This window comes from Myiozetetes cayanensis, unplaced genomic scaffold, assembly GCF_022539395.1.
Source record: "Myiozetetes cayanensis isolate MyiCay16 unplaced genomic scaffold, myiCay2020 scf15, whole genome shotgun sequence".
NCBI classification, from domain to species: Eukaryota; Metazoa; Chordata; class Aves; order Passeriformes; family Tyrannidae; genus Myiozetetes; species Myiozetetes cayanensis.
Window position 1 is genome coordinate 6,982,009 of NW_026087159.1, and position 24,275 is coordinate 7,006,283.

Genomic DNA, 24,275 nt, shown 5'->3' on the forward strand with positions numbered 1-24,275 from the left:
CGCGATAGGCGCGCGCTGCGCGGAGGCGGCGGCCCGGCCTGGCCCGGCCATGGCGTCCGACAGCGACACCGAGGAGTTCTACGATGCCCCCGAGGACGTGCCCGCCGCGGGCCGCTCCCCCGCGCCGTGAGTCCCACCGGCCCGGCCCGGCCCGGCCCCTCGGGGAGCCCGGGGGGAGGGCAGGGGGATGAGGAGCGGGGTCGGCGCGGCGGCCGCGGCCCCTCCTGACGGCGCGGGGTGCGGGGACCCGGCGGGGCTCGGGGGGAGCCCGAGGTGGCCGAGGGGCGATGAGATCAGCCCTATGTGATCGTACGTGCCTTGTGTGCGCTGTTGGGAAGAGGCGTGCGGGGATGGGTTCGGGACCGGCAGAAGGAATCCCTGAAACGCGATAAAAGTAGGAGATTTTCCGAGAAGGGAGAGGAGAGCGAGCTTTGTCGGCAACAGGCAGCTGTTGCTGCACGTAGAGCAACTTCTGGTGTGCTCTGTCGTCTGTTTTTAATGGTGCCTCTAATACTTTCGCTGTTTCTTACGGGGATTGGGTTAGATGATCTCCAGAGGTCCCTTCCAACCCCTGGCAATTCTGCGATTTTCTGTCGTTTTGATGCTTTTTGCGTTTAGCCAACCTAGTGAAGTTTTTAACAGCTCTTTATAATGTAGATCCCAGTGCTGCTGCCTCAGAACCAACCGTGGCACTGTGTTGTTGGTGTCAGCCAAACGTGCTCCCTCTTTTCGTAAAAAGCTCTTTTTGGCTGCGTGCTGGAAAAGGTTATGGCTTATGTCAGTTCTGGTTTTTGTGTAGCCTGGACCAAACCTCTGCATTCTTTCCCTGGGTGGGATGAGGTTTCACGTAGCTTGTCCAAAGACCAGTAAGATATGGATTGTGGGATCCATGCATTTGGAGCTTTAATAATTGACCAAGGAGCTTGTTTTAATCTGTGTGTCAGCAGTCACTGGATGCCTGGAACAAAGGAAAGGCTAGCTCTTTTTTCCTCACCTGCACATCCTGTACCAAAGCTTTTCTAGACTTAACTTCTTCCGTAGCCTGATGAAAAGCACGTCTTGGTGTACAGTTCTGCAAGATGTGATGAGACAGATTAACAGTGCTTTTGCTGAAATGAGGTTTTTCTGCAACTGCTTACCTTCCTCTGGGGCTAGTGACCATCACACTCTTCTTTGAGTTGCTTTATCATCAAAGTAACTGAAAGCAGATGAAAACTAGAAGAAGTAAAAACTGTTCAATAAGTGAAAGCAGCTGGAACCTGTCAGGGTGGCGACAGGAGAGTATGAAGGTGTGGGATTTGTGTGACTTGAAGCCACAGGTGGAAAGGGAGAAACAAACCTTTTGGTAGAACTGAGCCATTAAATCTGCCCAACTGCACATCCACCTTTTACTTGGTACAGATAATGCCACGTGTCCTGACTTTGCAGGTTTCCATCACCTGTATCTAAGCAGAACTTGATATAGACAAAGCCACTCTCTAGATATTAAGGTGGAGAATGCTTTTAATTTCTCCATTGCTCTTCCTTAAATTTTAACAGTACATCATAGACTCGAGTTAATAGAATCCTCTGAGCCTGAGTCAAGTAAGGAGGTGATGTCAGAGGGCTTAGTTTGCAATACAGATTGATCTGTAATTCAGTCTGGTACCGAATCTGTGTTGACAATATGGACAGTATTTTCTCTTTGAGATTTCTAAAGAGCTGATTTCACATTTGCACTGGACACTTCTTGGCAGCAGGCTGGTAGATTGGATTTTTTTGCATGTGTAATTGCGTTGACTTGTGACCACAAAAAAAAAAAAATCAAAACCTTCTTGAGGCAGGAAGAGCAACTGAAAACAAGTGTGTGTTGCCCTCTGCAGTTTGAGACACTTCCTTGTGCATTCAGTGTTCTGATGATCAGTAAAAGCAGTTGGGAATCCTTTTTGGCAGCACGTGGTATAGCCAGTTTTTAGTAAAGCAGTGTAGATTTGCTCTCATTAAAAATCTGGGGTTTGTGTCTTCCTCCCTCCTGTCCTGAGTTCTGTGTGGGGAAGTTTTATAACTGCTGATAAAGAAACTCTGAAAGTGGTGCCAAGTGTTCACGTCAACTTGGTGACTTATTTGCTGTTTATTAATTGCCTGGTGTGTAAGAGTGGAATTTTCAAGTTGGATGTAAGCTCCCAATTCCCACTGTAAGTCAATAGATACTGATGCTTAAGCCCCTCTCTCAAGGAAAGCACCTTATCTCCATCCTCAAGTACATAGAATTAATTAGCGAAAATTACAGAACATATTACAAAGTGTTTCTTTCAGATGAGAGTAGTCCGAGCTGGCGCTCCTGGGTTGATGCCTCCTCTAAGGTGAAGTGTGTCAAACCAGATGTTTGGAGAGCACTGAACTCCCCCGGGCCAGGCCTGTGTGCTTCACTTCTGCTCTAGATCTCGCCTTCCACATGTAATTCTGCTTTTGACAGGATGTGTGGAGAGTGTACTCTGGACTTAGTTATCCAACAGATGGGGAGGGGGAGAGGTATTGTGCCAGAAGATGCCCTTATTTCACCTCCGTTGCTCTGCTTTAAAAACACTGTAACCACAGAAGGTTTCAGAAAAAGAGCTGAAATGTAGAGGCATGAGCAGTCCGGTGCAGGAGCACGTCAGTTTGGAGAGAAGGACAATATGAAGTAAGGCACACCTGGTTGGATGCAGACATGTGACAGACCCTCTATATTTTATTTATAAGAAAAATGATCTGTCTGCTCTGAAATCAACTGCAAACCTAATAGATATCATATGCCTAACAGTAGGGGCCAAGTTTGTTCCTGGTGTACTTGTCTCCTAAAAATTGTTATAGGAAATGAAACAAAAGAGATGATGCAGATAATGAGAAATGTCCTCTGGGATCTTAATTTAAATTCTTGAATTATAACTTTAGTAGTCCTGTCTTTTTGAAGTTGCCTTAATCTGTTTCCTGAAGGAACTAATTTTCCCCTGTGTAGGAAGCTAGGTAAGTTTAAGTTGTGCCCTGTTGACATGTGGGAGATATTTAGTACAGCTTCTGTGTGTGTGTGTGTATTTTAGCCAACAGCAAAGCTGATCTTGGCAGCAAACAGATGGAGTGTGAAGTGTTCGTTGTTGCAGCGCTGCAGACATGTTTCTGTGCTCTGAGTTTGCTGAAGCTCCCAAATGCTTTCCCAGGGCAGCCCAAACAGTGCATTGCAGCAGTGAATCTGTGGGTTTGGAGGTGTGGACTGCCAGGGAGAGCTGCAGCAGGAGTAATTACAGCTTGCAGACCAGGCACGAGTTAGAGGGAGGAACATCATGTGCAGGACAGCAGTAAATGCAGTTCCTGGGCTGGTTGTTGAACCTGTATGTTCTGTGCAGGGCACAGCTGCTACACATGCACTGTAAACCTCTTCCCTTCTGCCTGTTAGCACACCTGCTGTGTAACAATGGACATCCTCCCAGGAAGGCAGGCACTGTCAGTCTGGGATTTGCCCAAGGCCAGTCATTCACATAATTGTTTTTTGTTTGAAGGGCTAAATGTTTTGTTTTCTGTCACAAAACTTAACAACAATGTGGAGCTTAGTTCAAATAGGTGCTGGGCTGGAGCTGCCTGATGTTGAGAATGGGAGTTTCCTGTAGTCTGGTCACTATTGAGGATGAATTGGACAGATGGATAAATAAAAAAGCAGCTCTTCGTGAGTTTATTTAACTTTAGACTATTCAGACATCTGTTTGCACAGGTGAAATGGGATCTTTCTTTGAATTTTGTTTAACCTTTGTAGATCTTGAACTCCTCCTTTGTTAAGCAGGTGTAAAACTGGTATCATGTAAGATATCTTAGAAGTATTTTATGTGAAATACAGTCTAGAATATCTGTTGCTATCAATTTTTAAATCCCACTGTTTAGTAAACAATCATGCCAGATTAAGCTTTTGCCTTATGCTTTATGTGGCACATGTCAGTTTTCGTGTTCTGCCTGGTAACCCTGTTAAGTACAGACCTTTCAAAGCAAAATCAATATTTGATCGTTGGATTGACCTTCATGTAAATCTTTTCAGACACTTTTGCCACTAGATATACTTCTTAAAAATGCAAGGATTTCAGGTATTGCATCCATATAACTAGTGGCCTTAAAGTAAGACTGGAGAGTGGAGAAAGCTGGTAAGTTCAGGTGGTTGGGAAGACAAGACCATTCCAGAGTCACGTTGAACTACAAAAGACTTCAGTTACCAAACTGACCATGACTGACTTTGTCCAAATGTAGGAGCACATGAGCAGCAACTCTTCTCAACTAGGGGAACGATGGTGCTTTCAGACACATAGCTGAAGTCGTCTCAGGGAAGCCGCTGGACTTGTCTGGCTGTATTATAAACTGATCTGGAAGTTGTGCTTTTGCCAAACAGTTGTGTAAGCTTTGCAATGTTTTAAAAGCATACAATTTCCATGGTAAAGCTTCACCTTAACTTGTGTACGTGTGCTCTGTCAAGCTGTCAGCAGGATGTTATATTCTACACCTGCTGGCTCTGTAACCCTTATCACTCAAGCAGCTTTTTCTCAAGGTTGTTGAGTAGAGCCTGAGAGTGGGAAATAACATCTGGTTTTGTTTGAGTGAAGATTTCCTGCAAAACTAATTAGCTGAAGAAGTCTAAAAGGGTAGCAATGTCTTTTGAGCCTCCTATTTTGCATAACCAGTGCAAGAATGAATTGTCTATACCAGAAGTGACAGGGTAATTGGTAGGAAGCGTCACAGAAGAAAACTAAAGTATCTATTTGCAGTTGAGGGATTTGCGTTTTATTTAGGCGGTAAGATCTAAGCAGTGCTTTGTACAATAGGACCCTTGCTGAATCCTAGGCATTTATATTGCAGTTATAAATATATTTCATTGTTAGAGTCATCTCATGGATTTAATGAACTGTGACACATTTCTGCCACTACTTCTAAGGAAATCCAGGAGCTGATAGTGGAACTGAAAAAGTTTCAGTAACCAGAAATTCCACATGGGCAGCGGCCTTTCCCAGCAGTGTATTTTGAGAGACAAAAGGTGTTTTTGTTTGTCAGGTCAAAACATTAATTTTGCTCTTTTTTGCATGTTGGCATTAGTACCTTCTAGGAGGATCATGCCTCAAAACCGTGTTACAGATATTGTGCACTTTAAGTGTCAGTATCTGGACAGAAGCATCTTGGTTGAAGGTGTTAAATTAGTTACAAGGATATGATATCTATGTACCAATCCACTGTACTTTCTTGTTTATTTAGCTCTGCTGTATAAATGTGATCTTTGCTTTTTGTGATTAAATGCTTTCAGATAGTAAAGAGAACTGAAATCCCTAAAAATTAAATGGAAATAGTTTTATTTTTCAGAAAGTATTGTCCCTGCAAACCATCATTTTGGAGACAGGAGGGGCAAATGAGTCTGAGATCTCTGTATTTGTCTGTATTGCTTGGTGCAAGGTTACACTCAGAGTTGTTGAGTGTCACTGACCTTGGGAGCCAGCTGGGATGCCTGTGAGATCCAGGGAGTTCATTTGGCAGTAGGCTTTTAGGGAATTTACCTTGATCTTTGTCTCTGCCTGTGGCAGACAAACCAATAGAATCATAGAACAGCCCAATGTGGAAGGAACCTGGAAAGATCACCTGGCTCAACCTTTGCTTTATGTATCAGCAAGATTTCATAGTCAGAATAAGCAGTGTGACTCAATATTTAAACATCTTCTAAAACCCTGAAAGTCTTGTGGAAGATGTAAGTTCAGGATGTAATAGGAGTTGACCATCCACTAATTGAATTGACTTGATGAGAAGTAATTATTTGATACCATTCCCCTAAGATAGCTTGTTCTCTCATGTAATTAGTGAAACGAGAGATGGGGTGTGAGTGGTTGCTAATGCAAATTCACTGTTTCACAGTGTGTATTTTGGAAAGTAGTGCAAAACTAGTTCCCTTCTGTTACAATGTATTTTATTTCTATTTATAGCAAATGTGGTGATTAGAATGAAGACCTCCGGTTTGCTAGAGAGTCTGAGGAGCAGAGTGGCTGTGATAGTGCCGACTCCATGGATCAGGATTCGGGCATCTCATTTGCAGAGTTGCAGTATTTGTGGTTCTTCTTTCTGAGAGTTTGGGTTTCTCTAATGTCCACCCAGTGCTCGGTGTACATGCTGATTTTAAATTCTCTGTAATACACAAGGTTTTTAAGTGTGTACTTGGACTAGTGTCCATTTATTAGAGAAGGATGATAGAAAGGTGATTTCTAGAAGATTCTGCTGACAGACTCTCAGGGTTTGTAGAAGCTGTGGATCTGTGCATTGTGTACAGTTGGGCACTTTATTTGTAAACAAATGGTTTGAGAAACATTCGCTTTGTTGCTTGTCTAGAGCATCAAGTACAGTCCCTGTAAAGGAAGGCTGTGTTGTAGACTGTTTAATATGAAGCTTAGTGTCTCTGAACTCTACCTAAGTCTGTCTTCTCTTTCTAACAGGTCACCCACAAAAGTTGGAACCAATGTGTTAAAGGTGAGTTTCTTCATAAAATCAATCAAGTGCATGTTGATGAACACAGTGTTGAATATTCCACCCAAAGCAGATGTGCTGCAGTAGCCCTGACGTCTACATAGAAATTATAGGCTTTCCTTGTTGTAGGTAGCAATTGTGCTTGTCTCTTGAAATTCCAACTTTTATTTAGGGTATGTTACAGTGTAGTGAAGCTCATTTTATTCTGAAACGTGTATGTGCAATTTAACTAAGCTGTACTTGATTACTAAACTATCCTCTTTCAACTGATTTGTGAGTATCAAGCAAGTCTCTGCAGCACTTGGGTTTTGGTCTCAGTTTATATGAAATAGCTCATTTTTCTCTCTTCTGTTTCCAAAATAAGAAGAATGTTAATGTTTGTAGTTCAGAAGCCTCCCTCTAGGTTATGTGAAGATAAAACACTATATTTAGCTTAATGAGACAGCATTACCACTTCCCACACAGGTAATTGTTATGCTGCATCTGTGCATAGTGACAGTGTGGCTGAATCCAGCACACATTGAATAGGTGAGGAGTTGGAACCTTGTGCAAATAACACTCATTTCCTGGTCTCAGAAGGGCCAAAGGTGATGCTATACAATACTTTGACGTAAAGAAGGCTTGTTGTTTTGCCCAGAAAGTGTTGGGAAATCTGTAATGAAGCTAGTGTTCCTGATTTGTCAGCAGCACTTTGCTCTGAATCAATAGCATTTTTACAGTGATACCATATCTTGCTATAGCCCTTGTGGAACAGAGCCTTACTCCCCATTTTGTGTTCTGTTTAATGTCCCTTTAATGGTTAAGTATTACATGTGTAAGCCTTTCAAGAAATGTTGTTCTGTCATTCTCACTAAACTCAGTGCAATCAATAAACTTCAAAACTAACTTTAATGCCTTCATGAATTATTAGGTATGAAGTTCTCTGTGTTGCTTGTAGGTTTGTTGTTTTTTTTTTTTTATGTATCTTCTGAAATCACTTGTTCAGAGCTGAGTTTCTGAAGGTGGAAAAAGTAGTGGCTGCTCTGCTTGGTGTTGTATCAGTTCAGTGAATGTGTGACTAATGGTATGGTTTGTCTTGGAATGGATAAGAAATATCTCCTAAGTCCAAAGTTTAAGAGGTGTGTGAGTTTAATGTCAACAGAATTAGAAATTAATATAATGGGCTTCTGTAGGCACTGATTACACTTAAGTATTTAAGTCATCATACCTTTGAAGATGGATCTTAATGATAAAGCAAAATAGAGCTTGCATTTAGACTAGAAAAACTTTGTGGAAGGAGGAGGAGGGAGTGGAGAGGGAGGAAGAATTTTTCTGTAATTGCAGCTGTCTCTGCACGATATGCCATTTCTTCAGGTCAGAACTCTCCAGGATGGATGTCTGCAAGAGTTGTGTGGGGTTTTTCAACCATAATATGTTAGGATGCTCTAAAGAATGTTTGACTGTCTGAGAGTCTTAAAAAAAGTCTAGAGAGAAATTTCTCAGATATCTGTACTAGACAATCACACTAAATCTTGTCAAGATTCAAAAATATATGGGCAGATGTTTGAAAATACCCTGCTGTAGTTGGCTCTGCTTTGAAACCTATGGGATCTCCACAGGTCCCTTCTATTGTCAGGGATTTCATCAGGTTCTCCTTCAGATATTGCTGATATATTTGCTTATAGGCAATGTGATGTTGTGTGCTTTCTGTGTTTGGTGGTGTGAAATACTTCTCATGTGCTGTGCATTACTGTTTAAGCATGTGACAGCAGTAATGTGTGAAAATGTAGCAGAATATTTGTCCTTTATGCTATTTAATATGTAGTAGCTATATTTTTTGTTAGATCATCTTCCTGAAGAACTAAACTGCTATCATCTTATGACTTTTTTTCTGTAGGATATGGATAGCAAACTCATCAAATCTGGAAATGAAGTTTTCGTACAAGAAATGAAGCAAGATGATTCAAAAGAGGTTAGCTAAATCTTACTTTGAGCTTCCAGCATCAAACTAGAAATACTAAATAATTGAATGATCAGTATTCATCCTGAAACTGCCATAGGTTAGAATTTGTCATTCGTATTAGTAAGAATGTTCATCTAGAGCCATAAACCAAATTAAGCATTCTGAAAACATATTTAGGATGCACCAGTATTGAATTATTTGTGTCATTTACAGGATCATATTTAGCAGTGCATGAGAACAACAGCTTTTGTTTCTGAACTTTATCTTAAAGTACATTAAAGAGGACTGGAAATTAGTGGCTTTGTTTTAACTTTCGGATCAAGGTTCTGGTCTCTGGAATTTTAAACAAAATGTGTTTTGAATATAAAGCAACTATTCAGTGGAAGATTTCTCATGGGTGTTGTTGGGGTTGACTGGTAAGTGTACCCCAGAAGTGCCTGCTGGTGAGTGGTAGAACGGTTTTGTTTTGTTTCTCTAGATCATTGACAGTATTATAGAAGAAAGCCAGAAGGCACAACAACTAGAGGATGATTCTTTAGCTTCTAGAGGAAAAGAATTGACTGTTCCAACTTCAGATGCAAATGCTTGGATTTCTGGAGCAGGTATCATTAATGATGTCCCAGAAGTATTAGCTGCTAAAATACCATTACCAGAAGACACTAGAGAACCAGAGTATCAGAGTACGTGTAAGGACAGTGAACTGGAGTCTGGGAAGCTTTTGTTTACTTCTGAGCAAGAGGAAACTCATAAACTAACAAAAGTAACAAATGCAACTGACCATAAAACAAATGAAACTGAAGCACAAGGAGAAACATCAAAAAAGAGGACATAACAGACAAGAAGGAGGCAAATACTTTAGAAAAAGCAGCTTCAGATTTATCTACCAAAGACCTTTCTACAACAGAAGAAATGCTCCCAGCAAAGCCCCCGAGGCAGCTCACTGCAGAACCTGACATAGTTGCAAGCACAAAGAAGCCTGTCCCAGCTCGGCCCCCACCTCCAACAAATGTTCCTCCCCCAAGACCTCCACCCCCTGCTCGGCCGGCGCCCCCACCACGGAAGAAGAAGAGTGAACTGGATTTTGACATGCAGAAACCTGTCTTAGAAGGCAAGTATTCTATTTTAGATGGGTTTAGTTATCTACATGGTTACTACTTTTGTTTTTAGTGAAGGATCATTCAGTCTTCTGATTTTAGTTTAGTGTAAAAAATCCTTCAACAATCTTAGCTTCTTACAATGAGGTAATACCCTTTGGCATTAGGAGTGTTCTTAATTCATGGACTTTCTTGTAAACTAACACTTCCTACTAAAACAGCTGCTACTATAGCAAGGAGAAATTGACTCATCAATAGATCAACTAAAAAAAAAGTTACTTCAAATAAAACATGTGCAGTCTATATTTGCATAGAAATGCAAGTCAAGATGTGGACTGAGGTCTCATGAAAACGAGTAGTCCTGGGTCACTGGGGATATGACTATTAAAAAAAAGTTAATAAAATTTAAAGGCCAAGGTGTGAAATCGTGCCTGAACATCCAACTGTATATGAAGTACATAATTGCAACTTAGATTTGGTGGCAGTTGATCTTTAAAAAATATCAAACTTGTCAGAAATGGTGTTCAGAATGTAACTCTGATGTTGGGATTCAATGCTGGTCTATGGAAAGTGTTACACTCTTCTTTCTCATAAATCCATTTTCAGTTTCTCGAGACACCTTCACAGCTGGTGGTCTTTTAACCTCAAGTACAGTGACAGAGGGTGTGCCCAAAGATTCTCAGCCTTCTTTGGATTTGGCCAGTGCAACTAGTGGAGATAAAATCGTCACTGCACAGGTATTGGGAAATGGTTTTAAGTTTGATAACTGTAACATTTTCTATTACTTCAGTGTTACAGTAGAGATAATGTATTGTGTGTCTGCAAAATTTCAGGAAAATGGGAAAGCAGCTGATGGCCAAACAACAAATGAAGTACTTGGACCACAAAGGCCCAGGTCTAATTCTGGAAGAGAGCTCACAGATGAGGTATTAATGGATGTGATCTGTGCATGGTGGATTGCTTTGCATAGTTACATACACAAGCTCATGCATTTCAGGTCTGTTACAGCTCACACTTTGAAGGGCCAATGTCTCAGGGACCACAAAGTGCTTTAGGTGGGCAAAGCCACTGTGCCAGCACTCCTAACAATGTGGGTATGCAAACACTTCACAGGATTTCCATGCGAGGGAACACCAGCAAACCTGGCATTTTGTCATGTGTCTAGAAGGGGAAGGAGTCAGCAGTAGAAGAATAATCTTCCTATTGCTAAAATAGTTGTTTCAGTTAATACTTCCATTAGTCCTGATGATATCAGGCTTCTGTAAGTTTTTGTTTGTGTCCTTCAGTGTATAGCTTTTTTAACCATTACTGAAGCTATGTAAGCATCATGAGATGCTCGAAATAAACCTTTTCCTTTGTAGTGCTAGTTAGGTCTAAATGCTTTTTCTCTGTATGTTAAGTTTGCCTTTGACTAAATTATGGCAGTTAGAATATCTGAAAGGGAAGACTGTGATGTCTTTTAATTACATAATATGTTTGTTCTTAGCATGAAAGGTGTCAGGCAGCGTTTCTCTCTACAGCTACATTTTTGATTTCTGAAACTGAAGCTTGTGATGACATCTAATTGTTCATCTGTGTATAGTGGTTGATAATGTTTGCACTAATATGCCGACTTACAGTTTGCAAAATAAATATATAGTGAGCTACAGATTTTCCCATTAAGATGAATAATCTCTGATTTCTGTTTTGCTCTAGGTTTTGAAGTCTAATTGAGTTCTCTTGATTTCACATTTTTTTCTACAGGAAATTCTAGCAAGTGTAATGATAAAAAACCTTGATACAGGGGAAGAAATACCTCTGAGTCTGGCAGAAGAAAAGTTGCCAACAGGCATTAATCCCCTAACTTTGCATATCATGAGGAGAACTAAAGAATACGTCAGGTATGAATCATGATGCTGTTGCTCTTGTAGTTTTTGCATACATGGAGGCTGCTCTTATGCAAGTAAAGAGAACCCCAATCCATCAGTCTGACTAATCTGAGTGCTAATTCCCAGCCCGTGATGTGCTATATGCTGTCATTTCCACACTGCATTAAACACAGTTTATGTTCAAGTACTGTATGTTGTTCATGCCAGTTCACCTCCTGTAGCTTTTTCAGTGTTTCATTTAGTAGACTTTGTCCTCTGAAGATCTGTTGTCATCAGTATAGCTGACTACCTTGAGGTTTACCTGTTCTTAATAGAGCTTTACACCCTTCTAATGTGTAAAACTGAGTCTGTAAACACTGATAGAAAAAGAGAGTTTCTTAATGATCAGGAAATAGTGTCAGTCTAGATGTTTGTTTCAAAGGCCTATATGAATTTATATATTAGACAATATTTAGGCTTTTTGCATTGCTGTATTACCATTGAAAAACTCACTTTTCTAGAACTGTGTACAAACTTGTGTTTAATAACTAACCATTGTTGGTTTATTTGATCTGTGGAAAGCAAAATATGAGAACAAAGTGGCGTGTTACCAGTTCCTAATAGTATAGTGTATTTTATCTGCTGTTAGATTTCAAAGCATCAAAATAAGCTTAAGTTTGAAATTTGTGGATGGGAATAATGTATCTTGGGCACCTAGAGAGTGTGTGCAGCTTTAGTATCAAGGTGCCTAAGAACTGAAAGATCTGTTTATTATATGAATAACATAGTGTCCATGTTTTTCTAATGTGTTACATAGAGGAATAAAGATGGATCCTAAAATGCAGATCCTACTTTACTACTGTTTAATTCAATTTAGTTTCATATTAAACAATCACTTCTGTATTTCCTAGTAACGATGCAGCACAGTCTGATGATGAAGACAAAATGCAGGCACAGCAAACTGATACTGATGGAGGGAGGTTAAAACAAAAGACGTAAGATGCTGTTTCATGGTTTTTACTTTCCCTAGAAAGAAAATGCAGGTTTTGTTTTTCTAAGCTGAAGCTTCCCATTTGACTACTGAAGAAGTTACCCTTTAAGTAATCCCTTTACAAGTGATACCTGATTTTACATAATCCTATAGCTCTGCGGTTGAACTGAACATTACATGACTGCTGTCAAATTAAATGCTTATTTTAAGAAACAGTAATGAAAAGAGATAAGATTGCGTTTCAAATCAAAACTGTTGATTCATAAGAGCAAAAAATGAGAATTTACCATGGTAATATGTTGAAAAATTGCCCTTTCTTTCCAAGGACTCAGCTGAAAAAGTTCCTTGGTAAATCTGTAAAGAAAGCAAAGCACCTTGCTGAAGAATATGGTGAACGTGCTGTAAATAAGGTCAAGAGTGTTCGAGACGAAGGTAAGTGACACTTATTTATTTTTTTCTTTTTAATAGGATAGTCAGTTTATCCTTGTGCTTTTAGGAATCAAAGCTGGCAGAGGAACATTTACTGCTGCATTCTACCACTGTTCTGCAGTTGATGATATGACTTTTTAGAGTTAAAGCTTGCAGCTTAGTAGGCGTTCTGAGGGTACCAGGTTACAAGGATAAGTTCTTGTAAAGTAGTAGTTGAGAGACCTTATCAGCTAAACCAGTTTAATACTCTGATTTTTTGTTGTGATATTAGAAAGCTGTCTGGATATCAAAATGCAAACTTTTTTTTGAAAGTTATACCACTATAGGTAGAAGTGGGGGTTATCTTCATTACTTTAATAAATTAGATTGTTTTCTGGGCAACCAGTGCCACCATTAAAATTCTCATATAGCTTGAACTCTGGCTAGACTTCCCAACTACAGCTGAATTCTCCCCTTCTTGTTTCGTCAGTGTTTCTTTCAGACAGACATCTAGTACTGCAGCAAGCTGGTCTAACCACAGCCTGAGATAAGTGCCATGGAACTGCTGCACTTCAGCATCTTGTGTTGCTACTGGCTGTTGGCCACAGCTCTTTTGCAATTCTTATGCTTCATGGGCACATCACCAGGCCACTGCAGTGTATTCAGTCAGAAGAAAGCCTTAGAATAATTTTCATCACACATTAAACTGACAGAAATCACTTAGTGCAGGATCTGCTGAATGCAAGAGCTGTGCAAAGAAAGGGGCAGAACAGAAATTGGTAGCAGTTCTTATTTTCAGTGTTCAGTGTTTGGATTCACTGGAGCCTAAAACTAGCTGTAGATGTATTTTTAGACCTTGAGGCAACAGTACTCGTTTTGCTCTAAGATCTTAAAATTGCCTGTAGAAATTTGCTAATTCAAGACTAATCTGCTACCAAAAAGTATTGGCAAATGCTTACTAACAGATTAAATGGGTGCTGCAATATGTACTGCTGAACTTGTGTTCCTCTTAGTCTTCCATACAGATCAAGATGATCCCTCTTCCAGTGATGATGAAGGGATGCCATATACAAGACCAGTTAAGTTCAAAGCAGCCCATGGCTTCAAGGGACCTTATGATTTTGAACAAATTAAAGTTGTTCAGGATCTCAGTGGAGAGCATATGGTAGGTCCCAAATTCCATCTGTGGTTTTGCTGAATCTGTTCAGCGTGAGATTCAACTTTTTGTTTTCATCTACTTGGCGACTGCCAGAAATGACTGTCAGGTTTATTCTTCCTGAGGAACAGCTTTATGCTGGGAAATAATAATCTGGCAAGAAAATGAAAATTTGTCTGGTTTGACCAGTTCTTCAGGGGGAAAAGAGTATATAAATACTCCACCATCAGGGATTCTCTAGAGCTTTCCCTTGAAGAGTTATGGCTTGGAGTGGTACTTGGTTTCTTGTTTCCTGCAATTACAAATTTAGGCTGAAAGAGGCTATTTTCCACTACCTGAACTGAGCACAAAGCAGCAAGCTTGACCTACTCAGCAAATAAATTAGTCCATGTATTAGAGAATTGAACACAAGTATTGAAAGAAATACTTGATAGGTTCTGGAAGCAAAAGTAGGCAGAGGTTAATGGAGTATGTGGATCAGAATGAGAAGAAGGGAAGAAGCCAGAATATGATACTGTGCAGAGATGCCTATGGAGATTGAGGCAGAAAAGCTGCCTGTTCATCACTGTTGGAGGTGTGCATGCTTCCCTGTGGAGTCTGGAATACACTGACTTCCCAGATTATTTTGCTGACAGCAACTGTCTGACAGTTGAAGCAGTCCCACATTTTTAAGTGTTAAGCCAAAGGTAATGTCCTGCAGCAGTCAGTGACTGGAGATTTGAATCTTGTCATCTACAACTAAAGTTTTCAGTCCTACTGGTAATTTATGTATGTTAGTTTCCATAATGCCAAATTTGACTTTTTCAACCAACCAGAATTGGTGGAGGTTGGTGGAATCACTTGCCTAGTAGCTGTTTATTCAGTAGCAGGATGCTAACTCCCAAGTCCCTCAGAACCATTGGCTGGCTGCTACCAACTGTGCCAGTTTTATATGGAGTTCTGTGATAGTGCTGACCTCCTGTAACTCCTCTCCTACAGTCCTCTGCTCTGTGGGTGCTTTCTTTCAAACTGTTTTTGCATGTGTGTTGCACAGTCCACCAATCTCAACAATTACTTATCAGTGTTTTGATCTACAGTTTATTTTACTTGTGGTATCCTGTGTATGTCCTAAGTCTTGTCAGTTGACATTATAGGAAAGGCTATTTGGTATGGAAAAAAAGCACTTTATGTAACTTAAACAATCATCCCTTTGTATTGACAGGGTGCTGTGTGGACAATGAAATTTTCTCACTGTGGTCGATTACTGGCATCTGCAGGACAGGACAATGTAGTGAGAATATGGGTTTTGAAGAATGCTTTTGACTATTTTAATAACATGCGCATGAAGTACAACACAGAAGGTATCATCTCTCTATGCATCACTCTAAAACACTACAAATTCTAGTTATTTGTGAACTTTATGTTGACCATGGTGTTTCTGTCTGTGTTCCAGGCCGTGTGTCTCCCTCCCCATCTCAAGAGAGTCTGAATTCTTCCAAGTCTGACACCGATGCAGGGGTAGGTACACGAGGCATTGGGAGGGGAAGGAGGGGGCGTCACACTGTTCTGTAATGCCAGATCTTCATTGTTGCTTTATCCAAACACACGTTAAGGAGTTCTTGGGTGGTGTCCTTGAGGCAGAAACTTTCATATCAGTAGACACCTTCAGTCAAATACTGTTAATCCCATGTGTATGGGGTGCAAGAAGGAAAGTCTGTTACTAAACTTAATGCATTTCAAAATCTGCACAGCTGTGCTGTGGCCTTCTGCCAGAGGAGATGGTTGAATGAAAAGTTAAGGGGAAAAGACCTACACTGTTGAATTTCCTGTCTTAGTGTTTCATCTCTGAGCATTACTTGTGGTTAAAATCTGACTTGATGATGTGTTTTCCAAGGAAGGCCAAACTGAACAGTGGGATGCTCAAAAGCAGAATAAAACCTGACACATTTAAATTTTTCACATAACTGTAGAATAAATGGGACATAACTAACAAAAAGGACTCAGACACACTAACTTGTAGAGTTTTCAGATACTGTAGTAAACCTTGCAATTAAAATTAATGTATTTAAGGTGGGTTTTTTCTGTTTTTGGTTTCCAGTAGTGTAAGAAACAGATGACAAAATCAGGGTTTAAGTGAAGATCTTAGCAGTAGCATTATTTAGTGAGCATTGCTTTGGTGGAGGGGGGAAGCTGGGAAGCCAGCAATCTTTCTTTAACTCAGGTAGGTGAGTAGGCTTGCCTAGCCACACACATCAGGGATGCTGTTTTGAGTGATGGTGGTTTTTGTTTTGGGTTTGTTCTTTTGTTTCTGGAAAGGTTTTGTAAAGGAACTTCTAGGGCTTCTTTCTTGTTATTTTTACTTTGCACCTTTTGTTCTGAAATGGTCTCTATTACTAGGAAGTTATTATTCTTTGTGTGCATTACAAACATGGAAACTTGAACTCACGGTTTATATTCTGAAGTGGAATGCAGCTTTCAAGGTTGATGTACTCTGTTCCAAAAGCTTATCTTTGGATGTTTGCTTCAATTGTTGTCAAGCTGATCCCACTGAATAAGAGCTGTATGAATGGAAAATTCAGAACTTCTTAATTTTGCAATGTCAGGGTGATGTTTCACAACTCAGTGTACTTGAAATTTACTTTGGTTGTTTATTAATGCAATATTGTTTATTTTAAAGTAGTAAGAGTTGTTGTTTATTGTTCATTTTCCCAGCTAAGATTTGGTAATGTTTCTTTACATTTCTCTGATAGATTTGCAGTGGAGTTGATGAAGACCCAGATGATAAAAATGCCCCGTTTCGTCAACGACCATTTTGCAAATACAAAGGCCATACAGCAGATCTTCTAGATCTTTCCTGGTCTAAAGTAAGGCACTTTAATACAGTCTACACAGTTCTCCTGTGTTTTCCTTGTTTTCCCTTGTCAGTTGCCATTGGAACCGTACATTTAAACAACATGAAACAGTCACTGAAGTTAAGAGAAAAGTTTTGTAAAGACAACACATACTCCACCTGATATAGTTGGAATAAAATGAGCAATCATTCCTGGGCTTGTCTAATTAAAAGTTGTCTTAAAAAATATCAAGCTAGTAACAATTACAGTTGTGTATTCAATAGTGAAGGTAAATTTTTAGAGAGGAGGACTTTCCATTGAGCTGTGTGGTTTCTCTTTTATGGTGTTACTGCTTTTCTTGTCTTCGATGTATTTCACTGGTTTTATGCAAAGTGTACATGTTCTGAAGTTGCTGAATATATCTTATACATGTATCTTAAAATGAGAGAGTTACCTTGTGCTTAACTTCACATAAAACTTAGTCACTTAATTTTCCACATGGCAATGCAGTTATAAGGACAGAGCCTGGAAGAAGGATCTTAGGTGTCTCTGAAACCTGTCGTGCTGTTTCTTCTCTGAATACTTTAACTACAGTCCAAGTATCTATTTTCATTGAGATTCTTCCAGAAAATTTTCAGTGACTGAGGGTCAATGTACTGGCCTTAAGGAAAGCACCAATCAGTAATAATTTGGATAAACCTTTTAGTCTAAAAGGGTTAAATGTTGAATTTCATGGGAATAGGGAAATTGGTAAGGCTTTACCAATCAGACTGCTTCTGTATTTTCAGTTACTTTTGTGTCTGTTAATAACCATAGAATTCTCTTCTTTCACAGAATTACTTCTTGCTTTCTTCTTCAATGGATAAAACTGTCCGATTATGGCACATATCAAGAAGAGAGTGTCTTTGCTGTTTCCAGCATATAGACTTTGTCACTGCTATAGCTTTCCATCCAAGGGTAAGTGTAACTGCCCTCTTACTTCTAGAGAGGCAGAATTTAAAATTATAACAGTCCTTTCCCTGTATTTTCAAATTTTAAAAGATATAATTGAATAATAGAGTTTGTGCATTTAAAAAAAATGGATAGTATTCCAGAAGTATATGTTTGTCTTCACTGAACTTCACCAAGAGTGTCCATGTGGTTTAACTGTTTGTAGGTGTGATGGGGAAAGTGAATTGTTTATTGGCTGTAATATCACAGCTGGTCTAGTTTAGAGTAACTTTGTGAAAAATTAGAATTTCCAATGAGGGATGTTGCAATGAAATATTAGTGGAATAATGAAATGGAACAGATTTTCCAGAGACCACAGAATCCTTGGTGGTGTTTAAAACTTGACAGGATGTAACCCACTACAGCCTGACCAAACTTTTGAGGCTGTCCTTGCTATGGGCAGGGGAGGTGGATCAGAGACCTCCAGAGATCCCTTCCAACCTATCTTATTTTTTATAAATTTTAAAAAGTACTGTAATAAAGCTTCCTATTATTAGTAAAACTTTAGTGGAGAAAAAGCATTTGTCCATATTCCCTGAACTAGTAGATGTACTGGAAACTCTGAAAGGAGGTTTCAGCTCCTGACAAGGTTTGTGTTTTTCCAGATTACGTTGAGAGGGTAGAAAGTACCTGTGCTAACAGTGAGCAGTTTTCTAACCTGAGGTATAATGTATGTGTGTAATCTTGTCAAAAATGTGTAAGAATTTGAGCTCCATTCTTAAACAGTATAATCAGCTCATGTGAGAGTTCTTACTGGGGAGAAAAGGAGCGAAGCTGTTTGGTAATGGGTGGGAGGGTTTTAAGGAAGTCAGGGACATACTCATAGCACAAGCAGAGATTAAACCTCTGTCCTCTCAGGATGACAGGTACTTCTTAAGTGGTTCACTGGATGGAAAACTCCGGCTCTGGAACATTCCTGACAAAAAAGTGGCATTATGGAATGAAGTAGATGGGCAGACAAAATTGATTACAGCTGCCAACTTCTGTCAGAATGGCAAATACGCAGTGATAGGCACCTACGATGGGAGATGCATCTTCTATGACACAGAGGTAAAAACTTTCTGAGACTCTGTATTTTTTTTTCCTGGTGTTAAATAATAAACAGATTTAGAAGTCATGCTTATTTAAATATCAAGAAACCTACCTTGCTTGAAGCAGACTTAAGTTTTTACACCATTATTATCAAATCAGGACATGCTTTAATATCTTTTCAGCACTTGAAGTACCACACACAAATACATGTGCGTTCTACCAGAGGTCGAAACAGAGTTGGAAGAAAAATTACTGGCATTGAACCCTTGCCTGGAGAAAATAAGGTACTGTCTTTCAGTGCACCTTTGGCTCAGTACTGAAGTTTGGTATTTAATGCTTAGTAATTTTGTGCTAAGTCTTTTAACACTACTGAGATGAGCCCTATTGTTTGGTGATTTAGACTATAAATAGTATAGAATAGAATATATATGTTTTTAATGACATTATGCTCTGATTAATGTACAGGTGAGAAAATGTTTACAGATGGCTTTCGGTGAAAACCTCTTTAGCAAACATAACCGCTCTCAAATTTAATACTCATTTCAAAATGCTTTTCATACAGAAGCTGAAAAAATGCTGAAAGCTCAGAAGTGTTATCCAAACAAGTGCACTTGATTCTCCAGAATCAGTCCTCTCGTTTCAGTCTAAACCCAAGTCTTATGTTGTAAAAGGGTCAAATTCTCCCCAGGCAAAGAACATGCTGTTGAATATTAAAGTCTCCAAGCATAAGTTCTAGCAAGTATGCCTGGAGAGTGTCTCACTTGTATATGAAACTTCAGGGGTGATGTGGGGTCAACAGCTCGCTCTATTAGAATAGATCACCAGCTGTTACACCCTGTATCACACAGTGACACAGAAATTACTTAATTTCAAAGACGTGCAGAAGATTCAGGAATCAATAGTGCCTATGGGTTTCCATCAGATGCTCTGACTTGTAACTATGTAATGAATCAGAGTTTAGTGTGAAGTCTTGAAAATAAATAGGAAGTTCTGTAACCTGATGGTGCTCAAGAGTTGTCACAACTTTGTTGCATAAACGATTAGATAAGTAGGGGTCAGTATTTGCCTGCTACTCTGCTGCACCCTTTTTCTTAGTGTCATCTTGAGACTTCTAGCTAACCTGCAGTCTGCTTCTAAGGTTCCATAGAAGGGCTGATCAGCTGAGTGCCCTTATGCATTTTGAGAACCCTTTCTGTTCCTTATAAGTGCTTCCAAGCTTCTGACCTGAAAAAAGGAAGTGAACTCACATCAACCAAGAAAAGCCCAGAGTGTTTATATAGCAGATAATGGCCTCTGATCTGTGCTTCATGACTGATGGAAATTTACCTCATCTACTCTGCTAGATTATTGTGGAATGTGTTCCAAAATATCCTTTGCAAATGGATGAGTGTTCTTTGGGCCCACCTTTTACTTCAGTAAAAGAAGCTGTTCTGGTTCAGACTGATCAGGCTGATCTTGACAGTGAAGTTGTTCTGTCCATTGAGAGAAGGTGTGAGAGAAAAACGTCATTGTCCTGAATCTTATTCTACTTCTTTGGGCCTATTCTTTGTCTCTGACACTTTTTTAAGCAAAAGAACTGCAATATTGACAGTTGAAATTAACTCTGCTACTCCTTTTTGCGCATGCTAATTGTTTTCACGTCTAAATTTATTAATTTTTTTCTAGATACTAGTGACATCAAATGATTCCAGAATCAGGTTGTATGACCTAAGAGATCTGTCTCTGTCTATGAAGTACAAAGGTTATGTCAACAGCAGCAGTCAAATCAAAGCCAGCTTTAGGTAAGACAGTATTTTAACAACGGAGTTGCTGCATTTGGGAAATGCTGTGGCTGATGTACAGAGGCTTTTGTTTAAATAATCTACTTTGGTATGAAACTGAGCCTCTCAAATGTCACTTGGCTTGGAATAAAGGTAACTAAAGGCTCTGGTCAAGAGTGATGAAGCTGCCTGTGAGCTGGAAGCTTCTGTGAATGAGTGAATCCTGTTGAACAGGATGATGTGTCCATTAATATTCCTGTAAATGCAGGAACTGCTAGGGCTGGAACTCTGCATCTTTTCTCTCCTTCATGGTAAATAGGTTTTATTTCCTTAATTTGTTAGGTATTGTTGTCAGGTGTATGTTGGTCACCCAGCTGTAAAAAGTAAATACCTGAATTGGATTTGCAGGTACTGTCAGTGTGCATTATACACTCATGTGGTTACAATCTTGTTGAATGCTTTTCATCTTCCACTTGTATGGAATTTTCTAGCCTGTGTTTGTATTGTAAACAATTCCTGTTACACGGGCTCAGATGTTCACACAGGTTCCAGGCTCAAACAGATGAAAATTACACTTCAAGATGATGCCACTGTCTTGTTGCTGAGTATAGCTGTTAGACCCACACTCCTCTGTGTCAGAAGCTGCAGGAGAACTATCCATGAGAACCAGTTCTCTTCCAGGAGAGCCCTGGGAAGCTTACACACATGGTCATTTAAGGGCCGTGTATTTTTTTTGAGCTGTGGTCACTATAATAAAGGATCAATTTGAATTGTGAACTCAACCTGAATGCAGAGCTACTCTAATGGATGCTTGAACAGCTAAGAAAAGTAATGTTTTTCCTCCTCTGAATCCTTAGCCATGACTTTACCTACATTGTAAGTGGTTCAGAAGATAAATATGTCTATATTTGGAGTACGTACCACGACCTGAGCAAGTTTACATCAGTAAGAAGAGACCGAAATGACTTCTGGGAAGGCATTAAAGGTAAAAACCAGCTTTTGATCTTTGTTTTATCAAAATTTATATAATTTGCAAATTGAAACATTGTTTCATTTGCTGTGCATTTAGTGTGAACAAATTCTCAGCAAGAGGCATTGTAATTGGTGGGCTATCAGAAATCCTTGTTCACAGGAGTCTTCAGATGCATGATTGGGATGGCAAGAGACAGAGCAGCTTAGAGTTTGTGCAGCTTCAGTAAGAGTTTCTGAATGAGTGTAATATTTTGCTGGCAGAACTTGATTGTAGAAGTGTAGAAATCAAAATAATCAACCCTTAGATCCTTTATGAAAAAGTGACTTTGAAAATAAATGCAAGCTTTTTCTCTTTCATGGTGGGATAAAAAAGAAAGGGGAAAAAAAAAAAAAAGGCAGCTCTTCTATCTCTACCACACTCACTCAGTTTTTGAGAAATGTGGAGCCATGTTTATATCAAATGTGTTTTGGACCTCTTGCCATGTAGTTTTGGCACTTACAACAAGCCTCTGAAATCCCCAAGCTTATAGAACAATGACAGTTGCTCCTTGAATGCTGAGCTTACCACATGCCAGTAGCACTGGGATTCTTGGATACTTGCTAGAACTTATGCCTGCTATTCTTGTAAAATGAACAATTCCTTGAAACAAGGTAATCAAAATTGGATTGTCTTTCTGAAGCGCACAATGCAGTCGTCACCTCTGCGATTTTTGCTCCGAATCCTGGTTTGATGGTGTCACCGGAAACTTCTGAAAAGCAAGAAGCTGAAAGTAAGGGAGAAGATTCTGAGACAGCAGACACTATACCCTCTGGTAGGTGTTTAAGATGAGCTCTGCAACTGTTGCATTCTTGAAACCCCAGAGAACGTGAGGTGAGGGGCAGAGCTGTTGTCCTGTGTACTTTAGGATGATTCATTTTACACTGGAGCTGTTAGGAGGTAGAGCTCTATCAAAAATCAATAAAAATGTTCCTTTTCCTAGAAATGCAGATGTTTCTTAAAGTACTGACTAGATAACAGGAATATGATAGAGGAAGAAGGATATCACAGTGATATCTTAGATTTTAATAACAGCTTGATTTTTATCTATTTTTTAATGGACTAACAGTTTATTTTCTTTCCTGTTCAGGAGCTCTGAAGACAGATCACACAGAAGTGCTTTTATCAGCTGACTTTACTGGAGCAATTAAAGTCTTCATTAACAAAAAGAAATATGTATCTTAGTTGTTTTGCAACTGACAGCATAAAGCTATGGTACTGTGGGATTAAAATTCCATAAATAATGCAGGCAAAAGCAAAGTATCTAATATAATAATGTTACAGGCTGATTTATTTTTAAATCTTTATTTTAAGGCTACTCAAATATTGGATCCTTGGAAAGCAGTGTGCCTGTTAACACCTGGGCTTGTAGGACAGAAAGGAATGTGTAAGAATAATCCTGCCAAACATTAGACTCTAAACTTTCTACAAACAGTTGTTTTGCAACGTTATTGTGAAACTGCACAGGTTTCTGCACGAAAATGTACTCACACGTGTGTGCCTTTTGGCTACATGCACAAATTGGAACATCCATCAAAAGGACTTTAGTGGTGCTTGTGGCCACTAGATGTCAGGAATGGGGACGGGAAGGGAAGGCTGGAAAAATGCTGAATAATCTAGTCAGGTCTTTGCACAAAATTCCATTTGAGAAAGATCTCGAATTTGTAGTAGCTATTGTTCAGAATTTTAAGTTATGCAAGTTTTTGGTGGGTCAGCAACCATGTGTAAATGTTTTTATAAATTTCTCAACTTCAGGACGTGAAAATTTTTTTGTTGTCTCTTAATTGTTGTGGACTTTAGATTCCTTTCTTATATATAATTTTTTGCACACTGGAGCACAATACTTGTGTAAAGAATTCTCTCATTCCTTGTTCACGGGCACCAGGATATATTCACCTTCCAGATGAAATTAAGCTGCATTAGAAAGTTCTTATATTTTACAACTATGTAAAATAAACTGTTTACATTTTTTAAGCATTGTAGCTTAAAGTTTTAAGTTCTTGTTTGTTTAGTGCCACTGAATTTTGAAAGTCTTTGTAAATATTCATATAAAACACCTATGAAGTAACATTCTGGGCGTCATAACCCATGAAATGTTATTGATGGTCAAATGTTTCAGAGAACAGATGTATCATTAAACTTGGTCACACACTTGGAAATTGTTGCTTCTTTCCCATTTTGATTTATTAATTTGCATTTTGTTTAAGTAGTTTTGAGATCATTGATCCTGCATGAACTTATTACAAGTTCTACTTTTCCTGATTTTGTTACAGCTTTTTCTGAAGTAATGGGGAATGGAGTACTGCAACTGAATATTAAGCAGAATTAAGAGTAGTTATATGGCAGTTTAGTATGAGGAGAAGACTTCAAAAGTGTGTACAGAATCCTCTCCTTCCCATTACTGTGAGAATGGAGACATGGAAAGGCAGGAAATGAGTCTCACTCTTTTAATTCTTTCCTACTCTAGTAAATTTGACTGACTTTGTGTAGCATTGTCCTAGGCAAGAAAGAGAGTTGCAAGGGGTTTATCATCAGACAAAATAAATACAAAAATGGTGCACACTATGTAAAATTACCTTCAGTTGACACACTCAGGTAGGTTTGATGCAGAGCTGAAAATAACCAGCATGGATGAGACAAGCTAAAGGTTTTTTTTGGTTTTTTGAGCTGCACTGAATTGACAGAAGTGAGGAGGTGGCACAAGAAGACATTTGGTTTATGGCTCCAAAAATGAGTTGCTGTAT

The 24,275-nt window shown here is 39.3% G+C and overlaps 1 protein-coding gene across 1 annotated transcript; it reads left to right on the forward strand.

Moving 5' to 3' along the window:
- On the forward strand, nucleotides 1-23,690 carry WDR44 (WD repeat domain 44). Its single transcript, XM_050310237.1, is given in 21 exon segments — nucleotides 1-126; nucleotides 6,462-6,495; nucleotides 8,369-8,443; nucleotides 8,913-9,246; nucleotides 9,249-9,542; nucleotides 10,135-10,265; nucleotides 10,362-10,454; nucleotides 11,272-11,408; nucleotides 12,287-12,370; nucleotides 12,692-12,798; nucleotides 13,788-13,939; nucleotides 15,132-15,270; nucleotides 15,363-15,427; nucleotides 16,660-16,773; nucleotides 17,575-17,697; nucleotides 18,589-18,780; nucleotides 18,945-19,046; nucleotides 20,428-20,543; nucleotides 21,380-21,507; nucleotides 22,175-22,306; nucleotides 22,622-23,690. Coding segments are annotated over 21 exon segments (2,724 nt in total). The 5' UTR covers nucleotides 1-49; the 3' UTR covers nucleotides 22,717-23,690.
- The last annotated feature ends 585 nt before the right edge of the window (nucleotides 23,691-24,275 follow it).